Source organism: Xenopus laevis, chromosome 6L (genome assembly GCF_017654675.1).
Source record: "Xenopus laevis strain J_2021 chromosome 6L, Xenopus_laevis_v10.1, whole genome shotgun sequence".
Classification (NCBI taxonomy): Eukaryota; Metazoa; Chordata; class Amphibia; order Anura; family Pipidae; genus Xenopus; species Xenopus laevis.
Genome location: NC_054381.1, coordinates 127,201,994 through 127,223,050, shown reverse-complemented (window position 1 = coordinate 127,223,050; position 21,057 = coordinate 127,201,994). Strand labels below are relative to the sequence as shown.

Genomic DNA, 21,057 nt, shown 5'->3' with positions numbered 1-21,057 from the left:
GTCATCACTATTGTTTTCTTCTTCCTCTTGTTCTTCTAGACTTTCTTCTTCTAGACTTTCTTCCTCCTCTGAGGCATTACCCTGGCTGATCTCTGTGCCAGGCTCCTCAGGTTGCTCCTGGAAAAGAGATAGAAGATTATTGATCACATGATTGATTCTGTTAAGTAAATGTGAGATAATTAATTCAGCTCTACAAAGAAGACTTTAAAATATATTTAGCAAAAAGCCATACCTCAAGAAATGGAAATGGATTATCATTACTGCTTTCTTCTTCCTCTTCTAAACTTTCTTCTTCTAGACTTTCTTCTTCTAGACTTTCTTCTTCTAGATTTTCTTCCTCCTCTGAGGCATTACCCTGGCTGATCTCTGTGCCAGGCTCCTCAGGTTGCTCCTGGAAAAGAGATAGAAGTTTATTGATCACATGGATCACATGATTGATTCTGTTAAGCAAATGTAAGATAATTAATTGAGCTCTACAAAGAATGAAGGCTTTATAAAGAAGGCTTTAAAATATATTAAGCAAAAAGCCATGTATTGTTGGGGAAGAGGCATGTTGTGTTTTTTTTTAATTCATTTAAAACTACTTACCTGATAGCTGTGATGGCTAATATTGTCTTCAGGTTCTTCCTGGCAGATTTCATGACCATTGTTTTCATCAGGTTCTTCTTGGCAGCTGTTATGGCCAATATTTGTCTCCTGGCAAATGTCATGGGCAATGGTTTCCTCAAGTTGTTTCTGTTTAAGAATAAAAACATACAATTAATCCATTTGTTGCTATACTAATATCTATTGCATATGGCAAAGTGACAAAGTATTTTCAAAGTTTCATGTTTTCCTACTTACCTCACTGATATTATTAACATTGGTTTCTACTGGTTCCTAGTTGAAAGAAAAAAAAAATGAAATCAATTATTTGTTGGAAAATGCAAAAACATACTTCCCATGATATTATGGGTTTGTTTTGTTTTAATTGTGTTAGTCTCTTTAAAATATTTACCTGGCAGAGAAGATTGCCATATCCAGTTGGTTGCACCTGTTTAAGACAGCAAAGTAGAACAGTTCATATATGTAATGTTGCTTTATTTAATTTAATATTATTTAAATATAACTAATAATAAACTATTATTTGCTTACCAAACAGGGCATTTCTGTGTACATCTTCGGTAGTACCTGTTTTTTAAATAAAAAAATGAGGGTAAGAGATTATTGATCAAGATAAATAAAAGACACATTATACTATGAGATATAGTTTTGAGTTTAAATGAATGCAGGGTTGGCATCTCTTTTCTCATAAAAATGCAAGGGGTTACTGGACTGCCCCTTGCTGGAAAAGAAAAGGATAATTATACATTAGCAATGAAATGGGTTCTTAGCAATCAGGTCAATGTTGGTATGTAAGTGGCAATGGCCAATCTGTAAATCAACTGAAATGTTAGATACATTTGTGTAGAGTTGGTGTCTAAGGCTACTGATCCACAGATAAGTCCGACTTGTAATTTAACAAAATCTAATTAACAAACTGAACAAATGTGGCCCCTTGGGAGTAACATATGCTAGGCTATGCATCATAGTTCAAGAAGAGTGTTATATCTGCTAGAAGGTTTGGAGTGTTTTAAGTTTTATTATATTTTACGACATTGTTACATTATCCTCCATCTTTAACAAAACGTTTATTTATGACAAGTTTCTCTACTTACCAAAATGACTTCATTTTTCTCTTCTTTAACTTCTTTAACCTGGCAAAAGAAAATAGGTTTGAATATTAGAGGCAATGATCAAGGTGTAACTAAATGAATAGGTCCATTAGAAGTTAGAATTAGGAAACTTAGAAGTTCCCAACCTCTAAGACCATTTTCCTTATAAAGCAATACAGAAAACAAGGTATGATTTAATATTAGATATGCAGAAAGTGTACAAAATATAAGGCTATTATAAGCTGTTTCTTACAGTGAGTAATGAAAGTTCAGATCTAGCCAAAACCAACGATATATGAAATTTGTAATTAGAGATGCACCAAATCCACTATTTTGGATTCGGCCGAACCCCCGAATCCTTTGTGAAAGATTTGGCCAAATACCGGGCCGAATCCGAATCCTAATTTGCACTTGCATCTATATATAATTAGGGGTTGGAAGTGGAAACATTTTTCTACTTCCTTGTTTTGTAACAAAAAGTGATGCATTTTCCTTCCCGCCCCTAATTTGTATATGCAAATTTGGATTTGGTTTGGCCAAGCAGAAAGACTCTGCTGAATCTGAATCCTGCTAAAAACGGCCGAATCCTGTCCGAATCCTGTCCGAATCCTGGATTCAGTGCATCCCTAATTGTAATATTATTTTTCTATTAGATATGCAAAATTATCATAAAGTAAAGCTACATCCCACCATGGAGCTGTTATAGCTTCAACATAGGGAAACAAATTCATTAAATCGATCAAAGAATGACGTAACTTTCTGGCTCCGGGCCCCCCTGCAAATAAATCTTTGGAGGGACCAGCGCAGAGCTATACCTACCCAGAAATACCCGCCCACCCACTCACCACCCCTGGCTGACATTTCCTGCCACCACTGATGTCCCCCATCCATCTGCTTCCCCTGCTCCCTGGTTGGAAGTAGGAGAGCGGCTGGGGGATTTCTTCGGCCTTAAACAGCTATAGAGAAAGAGGACCCCATGGTCCGGGCCCCCCTGTTCCTTGGGCCAAGACTGCGGGGTCTGCTTCCTCTATAGTTATGCCAGTGAACTCAAATTTGAATCCGTTAACACAGGGGTCCCCAAACTTTTTTGGCCCGGGGACTAAAAAAGAGCCAATTTTTTTTCCAAGTATGGAGGGGTTAGGGAGTGGTCAGAGGGGTTGTGAGGGGTCGGTGTCCAATTTGGGTGTGCCAGTGTCCTATTCAGCGCGCCGGCATCCAATTTGGGTGTGGGTTAATTGTTCAGCGGGCCAGTTCAGGACTGGCCCCGCGGTTGGGGACCCCTGAGTTAACAGGAAAATAACATTTTATAGCACTTTCGTTTTCAAAGGTATATTTGATGAAATTTTCATCACATGCATTTTAGTTTGTCATTAACAGTTTACACAGTTTTTCCATACAAACTAAAAATCTAGGATATGAGTATAAAAAACCCTTACTTTCTTAAAACATTTGAAAATACTGCATATGCGTCGAAACATGATGGTTTTTGTATGTCGATAAGTCTTTCTGTTGATTTGTTTGTCAAATACTCTTTCTGTTGATCTATATGTCAAAAATTCTTTCTCTTGATTTGTATTTCAAAAATTCTTTCTCTTGATTTATATGTTGAAAATTCTTTTTGGTGATTTCTAAATAGAATATTCTTTCTGTGGAGAGAGAAAAATCATTGGTTACACACTATGTAATAATCCGATGAATTGGTTATAAATAAGGTTGATTAATATTTTAACAGGTAACTGAAAATGAATGGCCAGTAACATTAAGGTAACATTAGAATGACAATTAATGACTAGAAAAAACTATCAGCACTTTGAAGCACACTAATATCTTTTCAGATCCCCATAATTACTCCACTAGCAGATACATAGGCCTACACAACAACTATATCCAGCTATATTGCTATATGTAGATGGGAATGTATAATATATGTACATATGTATACCATTAGTAAAGGGAATGCGACCATAATTGTCTGTAGGGCCAAGCACTTCATCCCCTTCAAACTCAAATGGTTTGTAATTACCCCACTAACAGCTACTAAGCCCTACTCAGCAGCTATATGAATATGAATATTTATTTTTCTAACATTTTCCCCAGTGTATGATGATGAGCTCCACTCACCTCAGTTGCCTGATACAGAATGAGGCAGTTAGAGCTTGTTTTCAAACATTAACTCTGTGTGCACTGTGACATCACAATGTATTATGTGTCACATTATGACATCACACCTACAAACTACGGTCAGGAAATTCAGGTTTAGCAGATAATCTGCTCTTTTAAGGACAGTAATAAATGAATGCAAATAGAAAGACTGTATTGAGATTGTGTTTAAAATGAAATATGTCTTTTGTTGGCAGCGCTATGATATTATAATAACTCCATTTCATTGATATATGTACAGTATGTTAAATAAAAATAAGGAATTTGCTAATATTATATATAGGCTATTAGTACAGGCAATGCCACCATTGTTGTTTTTTGGGCCAAGCAACCCCCCCCTGCATTTACCCCACTAGCAGACACTAATAAGGCCTATCCAGCAGCTACCTTTATATTTATATTAATATTGTTATTTTAAAAATTTCTTCAGCGTGTCATGAGCTCCACTCACCTCAGTTGCCTGATACAGAATGAGGCAGTTAGAGCTTGTTTTCAAACATTAACTCTGTGTGCACTGTGACATCACAATGTATCATGTGTCACATTATGACATCACACCTGCAAACTACGGTCAGGAAATTCAGGCTTAGCAGATAATCTGCTCTTTTAAGGACAGTTAGAAATGAATGCAAATAGAAAGGCTGTATTGAGATTGTGTTTAAAATGGAATATGTCTTTTGTTAGCAGCGCTATGATATTATAATAACTCTATTGCATTGCTATATGTATGTTAAATGAAAATAAGGAATGTGCTAATATTATATATTGGCTATTAGTACAGGCAATGCCACCATTGTTGTTTGTTGGGCCAAGCAACCCCCCCCCCCCGCATTTACCCCACTAGCAGACACTAATAAGGCCTATCCAGCAGCTACCTTTATATTTATAAAAATTTCCCAGCGTGTCATGAGCTCCACTCACCTCAGTCTCCTGATCAAGAATGAGACAGTCTGGGCTGGTTATGTACACCTGTAACAGCTGTGATAATGTCTATTATGACATCACAATGATATGTCACATGACTAGCTGCTGATCAGAGGATACAAAATGAGCATAAAAACTGCACATAGTTCTACAATTATTTCAAAGAGGATTATGGTTAAAATGCTGTTTGTTTATTTTTTGACCCTTTTATGTTTATGTAGACAGTGTAAATATATGAATGTATAATATACTGGTATAAAGTATGGAGGTATAATACATAAGTAGCACACAGGTATAAAGAATGGCCCAGATATTTGTACAGCATTTGAAATATATCAATAATGATAATTGCACCATTACTGTATGTGCTCTATACTATATCATCAGAGGGGATTCATTCATTATTATGGGTATCAGTACAGGGAATGACATTACTGTATGAATAATACATTATTAATGGGAATGTGCCCTTTATTATCAGACAGATTTACTAGAGATTGAACTAGGAATCAAGAAGGATTTAAAATATGGTAAGGCAGCACTCATAGAACATTTAGGCAACTACCTAGACCTAGGCATCTTCCTAAAAGTGTCTTTTATCAGTATCTTCAAGGTGGTTTTTCACTAAGGCCCCGGATTTTCTTTTTCAGCGCTCCTAGGCTGTCAGGTGATATCGCCCACCCACTTTTGCGTGCACCCATTTCCCACCCCACGCAAACATGCGTACATGTGGTGGGTGACTGGAGCTCCCCAGAATGCGGCTGGATGGTATGTCGCCCCTGAAATATTTACCGCCCTAGGCCCGAGCCTTTGTAACCTCGCCACAAATCTGGGCCTTACTTCACTGTGGTATTGAACACTATTTCCCTCCTTAGAGAACAAGGAGCATATGTATAAAAATATAACCAATACTTGATGGAAAGACTGCCAATATAAAGTGGATGCATTGCATTGTGTTGCGTTCCACCTGCATTTGCTCACAAGAGCCTATCCAAACCACCAGGGTGTCCAATCATATCTTCGAACGGGTCATTAAATGAAAAAAAATCGCTGAATATGTTGATTTTTTATTACAACCGTGTGTGCAGAATAGACACCAATGATTTTTTAAAGGTCATAGAGAGTATTGACCACCCAATCAGTGATTTAATTTTGGTCACCATGGACGTGCAGAGCCTCTACCCCTGTATCCCACACAAGGCAGGTATAGAGGCAGTACGCAATTTAATCACAGGAAATGTGTTATATGATGAGCCACCAATGGAATTCACATCATCACTCCTTGAATTTATCTTGCATAGAAACGACTTCAAATTTGAAAATCATTTATTTATACTACGCACCGGGACGGCCATGCGGTCATAGGTCGCGCAGGTTTATGATAATGCATTAATGAATGCTTATGAGAGTGATAATATCTTTAATCATCCAATGTTTAAGCAATATGGAGCCTTTTACAGGCCCTTCATAGATTATATATTTTTTGTGTGAATTGTATAGTTTTGTGAAACAGCTGAATGATTTAGAAAGTCCAATAAGATTCACCTTAAAACATGACTGCAACAGTATGGAATTTTTGGATGTAAAAGTGTACAAAATGGGGGTAAATTACATACGTGTATGTATACAAAACCCACAGACAGAAATACAATTGTACATTATCATAGCAACCACCTGAGTCATTTGCTGAATTCTTAACCCAAATTGCAATTCTAAGGGTGGTAAGAATCAACAGTGATATCGATAAATGTGCGCAAGACTTGAAAAACATGGGTAAGAAGGTTTGGAAAGAGGGTATCCCCATTAATTGGTTCAGGACACCAGTACTGTGTGATAATGAAAACATGAGTAACCAAAGCAAAAGTGTTTCTGAAAATGTTTATTATGTCAGCCAATACGGTGTTCATTTGAATCACATGAATCAATGCATACAAAAACATTGGCCTATTGCTAGTGACGAAAATTTGGCTAGAAAATTACCAAGTAAACCCAAACTAAAGGTGGCCATACATGGGCCGATAAAAGCTGCCGACAGACCAAGTCGGCAGCTTATTGGTCCGTGTATGGGGCCCCCCGACAGGCTTCCATGCAAAAATGTGTTTTGATTCCCTTACATTATGAATTTGCTCACAAGAGAGAGAGATACAATATTAGTTAGGAGAAGTTGCAAAGAACGGGGGTATAGGGGGTAAAAGTAGAGCCACCATCAGTAATCATTGGGCCCCATACTAATAATGTAGTAGGGACCACACCCTACAGTGCCCCAATTATTAGCCCACTAGTCTCCTAGGCCCCCTGGATGATCTGAATTTCCAATATATAAATGCAAAATGGGGCCCAAATGAAACATAGGATTCCCCTCATATCTATGGCCATGCCTAGATCTACTTTGGTCACCCCTGAAGTATGATAAAACTCCACCCTGCACCGCCCAAACCCTTCCCATTGTGCTTTTTACCTTTGGGCCTCTGTTTGTCTGACCCCTGACTGCAGTATCGCCTGTACTCCCCTGATGGTGGCCCGGGGTAGAAGAAAGTTTGTTTTTTTAAAGGCACAAAAGCACTTTTCACCTTTGTGCTCAGACATAGACAGGACAGGGCAGGCCAGCAAACAAAAACGAATTGAGCCTTCTGGTAGGTTGTAGAGGAGTTGGCAGAAGGGGCACTGAAGGAGCACAGGAGTAGGCATGGCACTGTGATGTCAACAGTGGGATTTCATGGGGAGAGGACACTAGTCTTTTAGGCCCAAGGAAGGGAAGGCACTCACTCTTAAAGAGGACCTGTCACCTTGAGACATGAGTAATATATAGCTTTCCCTCCTTAGTTAAACCCTTTAGTCAGCTGTTTTTGTCTATATCCGAAACGGATTAGAAAATATCCTACATGTAAAAAGTCTTTCATAGGCGCTGCCATCTTGAAACAGGACCCCTTTGTGTGGGCTGAGCCAAACTGACAAATCTCATGCATGCTTAAGTCTTGAGTATCTGCGATAGACATGCTCTGCACCACTCATGTCTCACCAGGACTTGATATACTATTAGGATTGTTTGAAACACCTTCTGTATTAGCACATTGTGTGGGCTACTACTAAAAATCTATTAAACTATGAAATTACCAAAAGGCTAAAACCTACTAAGAATGTGCAGTCCTTGGGGCTCATTTATAAACACTGGGCAAATCTGCACCTGGGCAGTAACCAATTAAATGTTTGATTTCATCATTCAACCTGCAGCTGCCTGTAAAAAGCCAGTCACTGGTTGGTTGCTTTGGGTTACTGCCCAGGTGCAAATGTGCTCAGTGTTTATAAATAAGCCCCCTTTACCTTAAATTCAACCCCAACATAAAAATGTGCCTAATAAAAGAAAACATCATTCTAAGCAACTTTCTAATTTATATTTATTGAAGATGTTCAGTGCTTTTAAAGTTATAGTATTTGCTTAACTCCTGGTTGGTACTTTTTAAACAATGTTGCAAAAGTCTTAGTTCCCCAACAGCAAAGGCAGTTCTCTTAATCAGCTGCCTTGCCTTGGTTGTATCCACAGTCTGAGCCATTAGGGCAGAGAATAGAGAGGGACATCCACAAATACATATACATATACAAATAATTTGAAAACCATAGAAAAATTTATATTTCAAAGTTAGAAGTACATTTTATTTTATAAGGCAAAAATCATTTATTTGGGTTAGCATTCCCTTTAAAGGGGTGTTCACCTTTTTGTATTAAGTAGATATGGATATTCTGAAAATTCCTTTTATCCAAAGATAGCTTTGGGACAGCTATCTTTGGATAAAAGGAATTTTTATATGTTCATCGCCTGTGAACTGGGGCGAGTCCCTAGGGCTTAATTAAATTTAAATCAGATGTGGACTCCCAATTTTTGTATACTGTATGGATATTCTGAGACAACCTGCAGTTGGTTTTAATTCTTTATTATTTATGATTTTTGAGTTATTTTGCTTTTTATCCAGCAGTTCTCCAGTTTGCAATTTCAGCAATCTGGTTGCTAGGGTCCAAATTATCATAGCATAGCATCCTTTAAGCCATAAGCCAACAACTACCTGTGGATTTGATCTGCTGACATACCTTCCAACTAGGAAAATACAGGTAAATGGAGGGCACACCTAATTCAAACTATAGAAAAACAAACATGCAGTGAGAGGTGCAAAAAAACCTATGAGTCGCCCCTACAGAGCAACTAAATATAACATATACAAGAAATCAGGTCTGCACACTCAGTCAAAAGATCTTTGTTTGAGTGTGCAGACCTGATTTCTTGTATACCTTCCAACTAGGGTTGCCACCTGTCCAGTTTTGACCCGGACAGCCCGGTATTTTGAGAGGCTGCCTGGGTCTATACTTCCTGCCCGGTTTTTCAAATAAGGAAAACCGGGTGGGATTCCCTTGATTGACACGGTGATCAGCCAATCACTGATCGCCGTGTCATAGCCCCGCCCACTGACGGCACAGACACGCCCACTGCCGTCACGGACACAGATTACGCAGCACCTGCATTTAGATACAATTGTAACTATTTATGATAAGCAGGTCTTTTGGGAGAACTGCGACTTGTGGCTTTGAAGGGGCTCTTACTTTCATTAGCAAAACTGTTTTAACACATAAAACATGTACCTAAAAGTTCAAACTTTGTATAACCTGCCACATTTTATGAAATGGGCATGGTATGTAGGGGGTGTGGCCACAGATCTTTTTGTCCCTCTTTTCATTTTTCAAATGTTAAAAGGTATGTGCTGGATTCGGAAGTATCAGAGGTTCTGAATTATTATTTTTACAGCACTGAGACAACAATGCTCTGGGTCACACTGTGTTGCACTGGGCCAATGAGCAACTGGACTCGGCTTCTCCACCACTTCCGTGTTACAGCCGAGCTGCACCCTGGGAATTGCAGTGTACTAAACTATCCTAATTGGACATTATTTTGCGATAAGAACTACAACTACCGCAATGCATTTTCGGTGAGGAAGGGACAGCGAAATTGACGTATCAGAAAGGGGCCGTTACGTCTGTCAACGAGTCCGGCAGAGAATAGGGCGGAGCGGTTGTTGCAGGTACGGAGCTGTGCTGCTGCGCTTCCGCATTGGAAGGGGTTTGGAGAATGAGCTAGCGGTGACCGTGTCCAGCACGCAGTCATGTCCCAGCCTCCCCCGTCACCCTCGCACATGCAGCCGCAAAGGAGGAGAGATCGGCGCATCTTGTCTGGGACCTGCCCAGACCCAAAGTGCCGGGCCCGGTTGTTTTTCCCTGCCCAGGGCTCGGCTAGCATAGAGTGTACGGACTGTGGGCAAAGGCATGAGCAGAGGCAGCTGCTTGAGGTCGAGGAAGTGACCGAACCGGATGTAGTTCTACATAACCTGCTGCGGAACGCGCTGCTCGGTGTGACAGCTCCGCCCAGGAGGAGCACGGACATGGCTAAAGTCATGGGCCTCTCCAACTATCACTGCAAGCTGCTGGCCCCCATCCTGGCCCGCTATGGGATGGACAAGCAAACGGGCAAGGCCAAGCTCCTGAGGGACATGAACCAGGGGGACGTGTTTGACTGTTCTTTGCTAGGGGATCGGGCCTTCCTTATTGAACCCGAGCATGTGGATACAGTGGGATATGGGAAGGACCGCTCAGGCAGTCTTATCTACCTCCATGATACTCTAGAGGACATCAAAAAGTCCAACCTTAACCAAGAGCGTATCATTCCTGTGCATGTCGATGGGGACGGTCACTGCCTCGTCCACGCCGTGTCCAGGGCACTGGTTGGCAGGGAGCTCTTCTGGCATGCCCTGAGAGAGAACCTGAAGAAACACTTAAAAGAAAATCTCGACCGGTACAAAACCCTTTTCCATGACTTCATTGATGTAGCTGAATGGGAAGATATTATCAACGAGTGTGACCCTTTGTTTGTGCCTCCAGAAGGAGTTCCGCTAGGACTGAGAAACATTCACATTTTTGGGCTGGCCAATGTTCTTCACCGTCCCATTATCCTTCTTGACTCCCTTAGTGGGATGAGGAGTTCTGGAGACTATTCAGCAACTTTTCTTCCAGGGTTAATAACAGTGGAGGTTTGTAAGGGAAAAGATGGACATTTAAATAAACCAATTTGCATTGCATGGAGTAGTTCTGGGCGCAACCATTATATCCCTTTGGTTGGTATCAAGGGCGGCTCTTTACCAAAGTTACCTTCGAGACTACTTCCTAAAGCGTGGGGTGTTCCTCAAGATTTGATAAGGAAATATATAAAGTTAGAGGAGGATGGCAGCTGTGTGATTGGAGGCGACAGGAGTCTGCAGGACAAATATTTGCTGAGGTTGGTTGCTGCAATGGAGGAAGTATTCATGAGCAAGCATGGAATCCATCCCAGTTTAGTATCGGATGTTCACCATTATTTTTATCGAAGAACTGGGGTCATTGGAGTTCAGCCTGAAGAAGTGATTGCTGCTGCTAAGAAGGCCGTATTGGAAAATCGCCTCCATAAATGTCTCATTTGTGGGGCATTGTCTGAACTTCTGGTTCCTCCAGAGTGGTTAGCCCCAGGAGGAAAGTTGTACAACTTGGCGAAAACAACCCACAGCCAATTAAAACCTGATAAAAATTACAGTTTTCCTCTTAACAATATTGTTTGCTCTTACGATGCCACAAATGACGTTTTGGTGCCTGACTATAATTTAAGTAATCTGACCAGTTGCAATTGGTGCCGTGGAACCTCCATACGACGAGTAAGAAATGATTCCTCCATTGTCTATCTGGATGGTGACAGAACTAATACCAAATCCTTTGGAGGCAAATGTGGTTGTGGTTTCAAACACTACTGGGATGGTAAGGAATATGATAATTTGCCAGAAGCCTTTCCTATTACACTCGAGTGGGGAGGAAGGGTTGTAAGGGAAACTGTGTACTGGTTTCAGTATGAAAGTGATGTGACTTTAAATAGCAATGTATATGACGTTGCCATGAAATTAGTTACTAAGCACTTCCCTGGGGAATTCGGCAGTGAAATACTAGTACAAAAAGTTGTAAATACAATATTGCATCAGACTGCCAAAAAGAATCCCAATGATTATACACCAGTAGCTATAGACGGGGCCCATGTCCAAAGAGTGGAGGATATTAAACACGAACAAGAGGCAGAGTCGCACTTGCCAACAAAAATAATCCTTACTGGTCAGAAAGCAAAGACTTTGCATAAAGAGGAGTTAAACATGAGCAAAACTGAAAGGAAATTGCAGCAAAGCATTACAGAGCAAGCTGCCATAATGCAGAAAAGGAAAACAGAAAAAATGAAGCAAGAACAGATTGGATCAACAAGGGCCTCATCCCCTGGAGCCGTCAGAGAGAGCCCACCATCAGCCCCCTCAACACCAACAAAAACTCCCTACTCTCCAACAGCTTCTAACGAAAAGAAAATACGAATAACCACCAACGATGGGAGGCAGGCAATGCTCACCTTAAAATCCTCTACCACTTTCTCAGAACTGCAAGAAGGGATTGCCAAAGAATTTGCTATCCCTCCATATTTACAATGTATCCGCTACGGATTTCCACCAAAAGAGCTGGCAACGCCGAAGGAGGGCCTGGAAAACGAGCCGGTCCCGCTACAGCATGGTGACAGGGTGACAGTAGAAATTTTAAAGGGTAAAGAAAAACCACCGCACAACTTGTCCCATTCAGCCCATGAAGTAACAGAGGATGATGCTGCAGTGTCCAGTAACTCTGTTTCAAAGGAGCTTCAAGAGCAGATTGACAAGGAGATGTACTCGTTGTGTTTGCTGGCAACCCTCATGGGTAAGATATACTAATGTTTACATGTACATTCATATCTTTGGACAGATCCTCTCTTAAATAGATTCAGGAGCAGACGTAATATTTTGTGTTTTTTACAAGTAAGTCTTCCGATGCTTGTTATTCAATTGGAAGCGACTACAAGTGAAAAAAGCATTTTGACTGCAACAGTTTTCCTTATGAAAACACCAGCAGTCAAATTGTTACCAATTGCCATCAGCAGTAGCAGTGTTTATTAACTTTTGACATAAATCAAGAGTTAATGGAAAACTTTACCCCCCAAAATGAATATTTAAGCAACAGTTTATCTTAAGTTAAATAAGAAGGAAAGGCTTGGTGCACTTGGGGGTGCCAAATGTTAGGCACCCCAAGTGACTGTATTGACTTATCTGTAGTCCCGGGCCGGTGCTCCTATTCGCAGAAAACTGCACCGGCCCGGGGTTATACCAGTGAGCAGTAGGGAGCGATCCTCTTCAGTCTTCCTCCTTCTTCCCGCGGCTGCGCATGTGCACGAAAAGCAGAACTTTAACGAAAAAGTCGGCTATTTAGTTCAACTGCGCATACGTTTTCCCCCGGGAAATTTGAAGAAGAAGACTGAAGAGGATCGCTCCGTGGTGCTCACTGGTATAACCCTGGGCCGGTGCAGTTTTCTGCTGATAGGAGCACCGGCCCGGGGGTTTCAGGTAAGTCAGTACATTAGTTGGGGGTGCCTAACATTTGGCACCCCCAAGTGCACCAAGCCTTTCCTTCTCCTTTAAGTGGCATATTAAATAATCTTACCAAACTGGTATATATGTGGCTCATGTGACCTAATATATGGTTTGTTTGTGTGCACCGTGAATCCTAGGATCCCAGGGGGTGGCCCTTATTTTTTAAAATGGCAATTTTGTATTTATGATTACCCAGTGGCACATACTACTAAAAAAGTATATTATTATGAAAATGGTTTATATACATGAAACAGGGTTTTACCTATGAGCTGTTTTATTCAATATCTTTTTATCGAGACCTACATTGTTCGGGGGTATAGTTTTCCTTCAAAGCATTCTGGCAAATGTCAGCAACACCTGGACACAAGTAATGCTGCTGCTTAGAGAGTTAGAAAGTGCTTTGTGTTATTTTTTTATTGGTTAGCTGTAATTACAGTTGCTTTGATAGCTAAATGGAGGTAAGCATTGTTTCAAAACTAAAGGTTATTCACCTGCAAATGAACTTTTAGTATGACAAAGAGTGATATTCTGAGACAATGTGCAATTGGTTTTCATTTTTTATTATTTGTGGTTTTTGATGTGTTTAGCTGTTTGTTCGGCATCTCTCCAGCAGCTTTTCAGCAATCTGGTTGCTAGGGTCCAGATTTCCAGATATGAATAGGAGAGGGCCTGCATAGAAAGTTTGTAGCCTTAGAACATTTGTTTTTTTAGATGGGATCAGTGACTCCCATTTGAAAGCTGGAAAGAGTCAGGAGAAGAAGGCAAATTATTCAAAAACTATAAAAAAATAAATGATTGAAAAGTTGCTTAGAATTAGCCATTCTGTAATATACTAAAAGTTAACTTAAAGGTGAACCACCCCTTTAATGGGAAAAAGTTCCAGGCAGTCCAACTGGAGGCCCAAATCTATAGTTCCCATAGATGCTTTTCATGACATTATCATTATGCAATTCAACCAATATAATATGTGCTTGTAATGACGTGTATTACGCTGCATTACAAACACAGTTAACAGATTAACAGATAAGAAAAACATAGTATAGCCAGTCTTTGTGTCACTGCTGTACATACCTGTGTGAATATATGTATCTAATGTATATAAATCAGCTGTTTCTTAGCTCTGTATTATCCTAGTCAAGTTGATTGTAACACATAACTAGAAAGAAGGTGGAGAATTTCCCCACAATCTTTATATTGAGTGGCGGCCGAATTACAACCATAGACAACCTTAGGGCTAGAGCTGTCATGCACATTCTTGCACTTTTTAAATAAGTAATTCCAGCAAAGACAAAATGTAACCAAATAACTCAATTTTGCAGAAATTCTGCGTGTAGAGAGACATGATGTCTGGTGATTTTAATAGTGTGAGCTATAATAAATCTTCTAGGTAAAAGGAGTCCCCCTATTAGATATATTAGATCGAACTTACAATGAATATCCTACACCCAACTCCTGAAAGAAGACAGAATGAAGGGAAACAGATGCTGAGAGAGGGACAGTGAAGATACATTTGATTATTTTAGAAACCATACAGAATATTGAATTGATTGTATTTAGAAAGTGTCTAATTTCAGTATGGTGAAGCTTATATTACATTTTCATTTTCATGATAGTTTCCTTTAATAAGTCTTGGGCTTTACCATCTGCTTTATCTATTGAGATGCAACAGTACATTCCATGTTCATATAAGTTGTGGATGAGCATGCACAGAAGACAAGCAAGCTTAAATGACTTGTGGAGTCCTATTTGGCCCTATTAGGCACCTTTAGTGAGCCAAAGCGTAGTCCTGTGCATGAGCTTGGGATGGGCTCATGTAGACTAGGATATACTAGAATTGCTATACCTGCACTATGCATGCTTCTAGGCCATGCATGAACAAGGCACCCCTGCTATTCTTCCATACCATTCACACAGGCCTAGGGTACTTTTTTAAGAGCACATCACCATATAGTTGAATCCCAGTCACCTAAGTATTCCTCTGCCTCTGTATATTATAATCATTTTAGTTTAGTGCAGGGGAGACTTTTTTGATTCACCATGCTATTGTGATGCTGTTCAAGTATGTACCCTGGGCTGGTGCTACTTTTCTACAACTTTTATAAAAGGCACAAACTGGTATAAGGTTACTCATTTGGCTCACTAGGGGGTGGTCAACATGTTTTCCTTTATTACAATTTTAGTGGTTTGAAAGTTAATTGTAAATTTAATTGCAACTAAAAGCAGTATTTGTTCTTTTGTTTTCCTGAAACAATGTAGCAGAGGTCCGTTTCCTTCAATTGCTCGGCTGTCTGCTCCCTGTCAGAACCAGAAATGCAAACAATTCAGACAAATGTTGCTTTTTTATGAAGGGGTTTTTATTTTTCATAACAATAACAAGTAACAAAAAGACCATTATGGTTCCATAATCAGTTACAGTGTATATACAGTTTGAGTTCCCGTAGATTAGTACACTGGTCGGTTGACCAGGTACCCTAATACTCCTACAAGATCACCTCTAATGATGAGTTCAGATGTGATTCTATACCTGATGCCCATAGACAATTGAAATGGTGGGTATGGGTATCTACATCCCTGTTAGCCTGGCATCCCTGGGAGTAAGGATTCTTCTGTAGTCTCTAGCCAATCTCGCCATACCAAATTGTATTTCTGGGGACATCCTCTTGCGCATAAGTGAGTTGTATCAAGGGGAGTGTTGCTTTTATAAGGTTTAGTTTAGTTTGGGGGGCTGGGGGGGACGGACATCCAGTTCAGGAGGATACAGAAATGCTGCTTTTAACAGCAAAACTTTAATCTAAATATTTTCAGTAGTTTAATGTATATTCCAAATGTTGCTCTTTTGGCTAAGAAGCACACCTCTTAATCTAAAGCAGGCCCCAGCAGTGACAAGAGGAGCAAACACTTTAAACTGCCAGTCTCAATAAGCCAGTGTCACAGGTTTTCTCTGGCAGCAGGCACTTGATCTGCTGCCTTTCACTCAGTCTTTAAATGCACTGACATGCATGGATTCCATGCTTCTGTACACACAATGGGTACATTTTGGCACTAAAAGGCATACAGGCAGATACCATGTCTGTCACTACATTTTAAAGACTGGGTGGAAGACAGCGAATCATGAAAAAGCCTGCAAGGGGTTATAGCAGCCTCATTCACATGTGGTTGAAGCTTTATCTGTTGGCAACTTATGCAGTAGCCTGTCTGTGTCACCATGATTAAAGGGGATGTAAAGGCAAAGATATTAAATCACATTTTTACTTTCTTTAATGAAAAAGAAATCTATCTCAAATATACTTTAATTAAAAAATGTCTACCGTTTTTATAATAAACCTGCCTGTATGCAGTGAAATTCCCCCTTCGTTTTACTTGCTCTGACAGCAACTTCAGATGGTCCCTAACTGCGCTGCAGGGAAACGATCATACTTCCCCCCCCACCGTAATTCCTAGAACTCCAGCAGCTTTGTTTGTTTCCCTGTAGAACAGCCAGCGACTGTGTAGAGATTTGTATCCGTAGACCCAGTGCAGTCTGCATATTCTCAGTCTTGTTGTATCTGCTTCTATGTCGGATATTATTTGACTTAGCCTTCCAACAGCAGCCCAGACCACACTGAGCATGTAACAAAGTTACAAGATGGTGACCCACCTGTGGCCAACTTTGAAAGCATAAATCATTTGTTTTATTGGGCTTCTACTGCAGTAATTTCATGTTTAGTATACAAAATTCAGCATTTCTAGCATTATTGCGTTGGGTAAGTATATGCAAATAAAGGAATGATACATTTTACTTGCTGTTCCTATTATTTTGTAAAATCCTTGGGGATCTAACATGGGACCCCTGCAGTGAGCACCTAAATAGCATGACTGGTATATTATGGACCATCATTTATTTTACTGTATCTGCTAATCTGCCCATACTCTAGGCACCATAAATGCTTGAGCAGAGGATAGACAGGTAACAGGTAGAGGACTTTAAAGGGGAACTATCGCAAAAATTAAAATCTAATACGAGCTTCCTCATACTTTCTAAAAGGAGAAATACAAACAATGCAGAATATTTATCTTATTGTATTCAGAAAGTTTCTTCGGTATGCTGAAGCGTATATTAAATTTTCATTTTTGCGATCGTTCCCCTTTTATGTAGTCTTGAATATCTAAAAATGGAAATTCTTTCTCAGTAGTGACAAAATGTAAATAAATGTTTTTTTTTATTTCAGAGCTTGCACATTACTGCTATAGAAAGTAAAATAAGGCACTTATAAATTAAATTGAGGTAAAGTAGGTTAGCACTTTCACATAAAACTACATACCCATTTCACCTGTTCATATTTTTCATTTAATAAACAGTTCAGTTTAACAATGGGATGTTCAGATTAAAACAAGTAAAATCTGCACCCCACATAGAGTAAAGGTTTTATGTGGAAAAAGCACTAACCTACTTCGTTAAGACTAATTAATTATATTAAACTATAGGTTTGTTTTGTTTCCGCTATCCAGAAGGCATGCATAGAGGGTAGTAAAGAATCTGGCAGCATGGATTTGGGGTTTTGTTATATTTATAACCCAAACTCTTTTCTTTTTCAGGAGAAGATGTTTGGTCCTATGCTAAGGGGCTTCCTCATTTGTTCCAGCAAGGAGGTGTCTTTTACAATATCATGAAGAAAAACATGGGTATAGTTACTGACACTGCATTCATTTTTATTCAGATTTTTTGTAGTGGGCCTTGGAGCACTTTGTGTATTATTTAGGGCACCCACTGAACACTGTTTTAGCTACACAAACGTTGTGCCCAGTTGGCATTGGTGTAGATGGAGGTGGTGGCAGTTCAGCTTCCCTCAGATGTTGAAGTTATTGCTCATACATTGTGTTTTTAAGAACCAGGTGTAGATGAATTAACTAGTAAATGTCCATTATAGGAATACTAGAAAATTTAAATATTTTAAAGGAAAGCGAGTATAATGTACTGGTGCCCTGCACTGGCAAAACTGGTGTGTGTACTTCGGAAAAACAGCTATTGTTCATATAAACAAGCTGCTGTGTAGCCATGGGGGCAGCCATTCAAGTACAGGATACACATTAGATAACAGATAAGTTCAGAAGAATCCCATTGTATGCTACAACACTTAAATGTTTTCTGCTGTGTATCCTGTGCCTTTTCTCCAGCTTTGACAGGCTGCTCCCATGGCTACCCAGCAGCTTGGCTATATAAACTATAGTTGAGTTTCTGAATCCAACACACCAGTTTTATCAGTACAGCTCAACAGTACCTTGTATTTTTATTACTTTTGGACACTTTTTTTTGTGTTACTGTTCCTTTAAGGGATGTAAAGAGAAGGAGAGTGATCATGCCAGTACAGGTGCAATTCTGTGATTGTTGGAGCAATACAGGAAAACAAGCCTTTTGGGCACTCCCATCTCTAAGGGTAAGGGTACATGGGCAGATGCGGGGAGATTAGTCGCCCCGGCAACAAATCGCCTCTTCTTCTTCTCCCTGAACTGCCTTCCCTCCGGCTATAATGAAAAATCGCCAGCGGGATGGCACATGCGCTGCTTCGTTTTTCAAAGTTGCCTCACGAGGAAACTTCGGGCGACTTCGGAAAACCAAGCGCCAGTGCCATCCGGCTCTAGATTTTTCATCTAATCTCCCCGAATCTGTCCGTGTGCCCTTACCCTAAAAGTTCCTGTACTGCTCCAATAAGCATTGTGATTGCTCTAAAATTGCCTGAATTGGCATCTTTTTTCTTTGCACTACTATTGTGTTGTGTGAGGATGTGGAGCTGTCAGAAATAACTGTAAACATTCGTTAAAATATGTCCATGCAAATAATAAGCTATGTGTGGTACAAATGGTGTGTGTGTTTTTTTATATTTGTAGGAATAGCAGATGGGAAGCATTGCACATTTCCTCATCTTCCTGGCAAAACCTTTGTCTACAATGCTGCTGAAGACCGGCTAGAACTGTGTGTAGATGCTGCGGGCCATTTCCCTATAGGTCCTGAGGTAGAGGATCTGGTGAAAGAGGCTTTGAATCAACTGCGTTCTGAAGCAGCTTCAAAGAGTAGAGAGTCTAGTCCATCTCATGGATTGATAAAGCTGGGCAGCAGTGGGGTGATAAAAAAGAAGTCTGAGCAGCAGCACAATGTGACAGCCTTTCAAGGCAAAGGGCACTCCCTAGGAACAGCTTCTAGTAGCCCCGAGCTTAATCAGAAAGCAAGGGATGTTACAAAGCATGGTACAACTGCAGATTTCAATAGCACTTTAACATATTCAGAACCTTCACCCTTACAGTCTACTACCAGTGACAATGAGCTGATCAGAGTTGCTCCTGGTGTAATAACCATGAGAGATAGCCGGCAACTTGACCCCAATTTGATTGAGGCCCAGAGGAAAAAGTTGCAAGAAATGGTTTCTTCTATTCAGGCTTCAATGGATAAGCACTTGAGGGATCAGAACGACGAGCAGTTGGCGGCAACTGATGCGTCTCCAAAGAAGGTAGAATGGAAGTCGGGAAGCAGTCAAGAGCAGGTGACCGGAAGTGTTATAGTGAACACAGAAGCGACTATGGCTTCTGAAGCAAGAAGTTCTCGTGTACAAAGTTCTGTGGAAACAGCATTGTCTGGGAGGCTTAAAATTCAAGCAGGGCTGTCTACAGATGATCTGGAAGAGATGGACAGCCAGGATACAGAAATGACCAACGTGGCTGAGCCCATGGATCATTCATGATAAAAATAAAGGTTAAGTGTAATAGAAACATGCAGAAGTACATATTAATATGTAAATTTATGGCTGGCCCACTCTGTGAAATACTCCTTTACAACATTCTTGTATGGTTAAAAGAATATTAAACTCCTCCTTGCTGCATGAAAACATGTTTGTTTGGAAAAATCTTCCAGATTTATACTAGCTTGATGTGGACTCAAGGGAATATATGTAGATGTCTTAAGAAGCTTCAGGGTCATGCATTTAACCAACGTTCTGCCTCTTTGTGCTGAAGGAGGTGTCAATAAGGTGCACTATTAGAGGTTTTTCAGTTAAGGGGCAAGTAAAGCCCAAATATTGGGTTGTTCAGTTATGAACCATAGTGAAAATGACCATAAAAAAAGAGCATTCGATTCATGTCAGATCAATGCCAGGATCCAATGTAATTAAATATGAAGGACCTTTTTTTAATAAATATATACAAATCCCATAAAATTGCACATTTTACAACTGATGTGGAATTTTCTGTTGCTTAATTAAACAGCCAGTCTGCTGATTAATCCTTTGTTTGGCCTGACAGTTGTTCAGTGCAAATTTGGGTTTCTGTCATAAAGATAGCATCTTAGCTAAAGTGTACACAATTGCTAGTAGAGTCTTCCATTCAAGTTCTAAAATGGCAATGTTTCTGCATTTTAAGGGACTATTCACCTACCCTCACAATTTTTTTTTAAAATAGCGTTGTAATTACTTTTTACATTTGCTTCCTACGATTTTACAATTCTTCTTAAATATAGGTTTCTAAAAATTATCTTCCTTCAAATATAGGTCCAGTAGCATAGGTTGGTGCGGCTGTTATAAAAATGGCAAAAACAAATATCTACAACTGACAGCTGCCACAGTGATCTGGCAGATAAGAAATGGGGATACACAAGATAAATTCATTTACAATTTACATTTTAGAAAAAAAAATAGACATTAGAAAGCATTTGAAGAAAGTCTTTATTGGCGGGGTAGAATTTGGAAATATGCCTGGTGAACTGCTCCATTTATGAAATCATTTTTTACAACTCATTTCTGATAATAGTTTCCCCTTTA

At 39.9% G+C, this 21,057-nt stretch overlaps 1 protein-coding gene across 1 annotated transcript; it reads left to right on the top strand.

Annotated features, from left to right (window-relative positions):
- Positions 1-9,673: 9,673 nt before the first annotated feature.
- vcpip1.L (valosin containing protein (p97)/p47 complex interacting protein 1 L homeolog) lies at positions 9,674-20,130 on the top strand. The gene is made up of 3 exons (XM_018268051.2): positions 9,674-12,566; positions 17,849-17,935; positions 19,139-20,130. Exons 1-3 carry the CDS (start codon positions 9,926-9,928, stop codon positions 19,984-19,986), a joined length of 3,576 nt encoding a protein of 1,191 aa, XP_018123540.1. The 5' UTR covers positions 9,674-9,925; the 3' UTR covers positions 19,987-20,130.
- Positions 20,131-21,057: the final 927 nt, after the last annotated feature.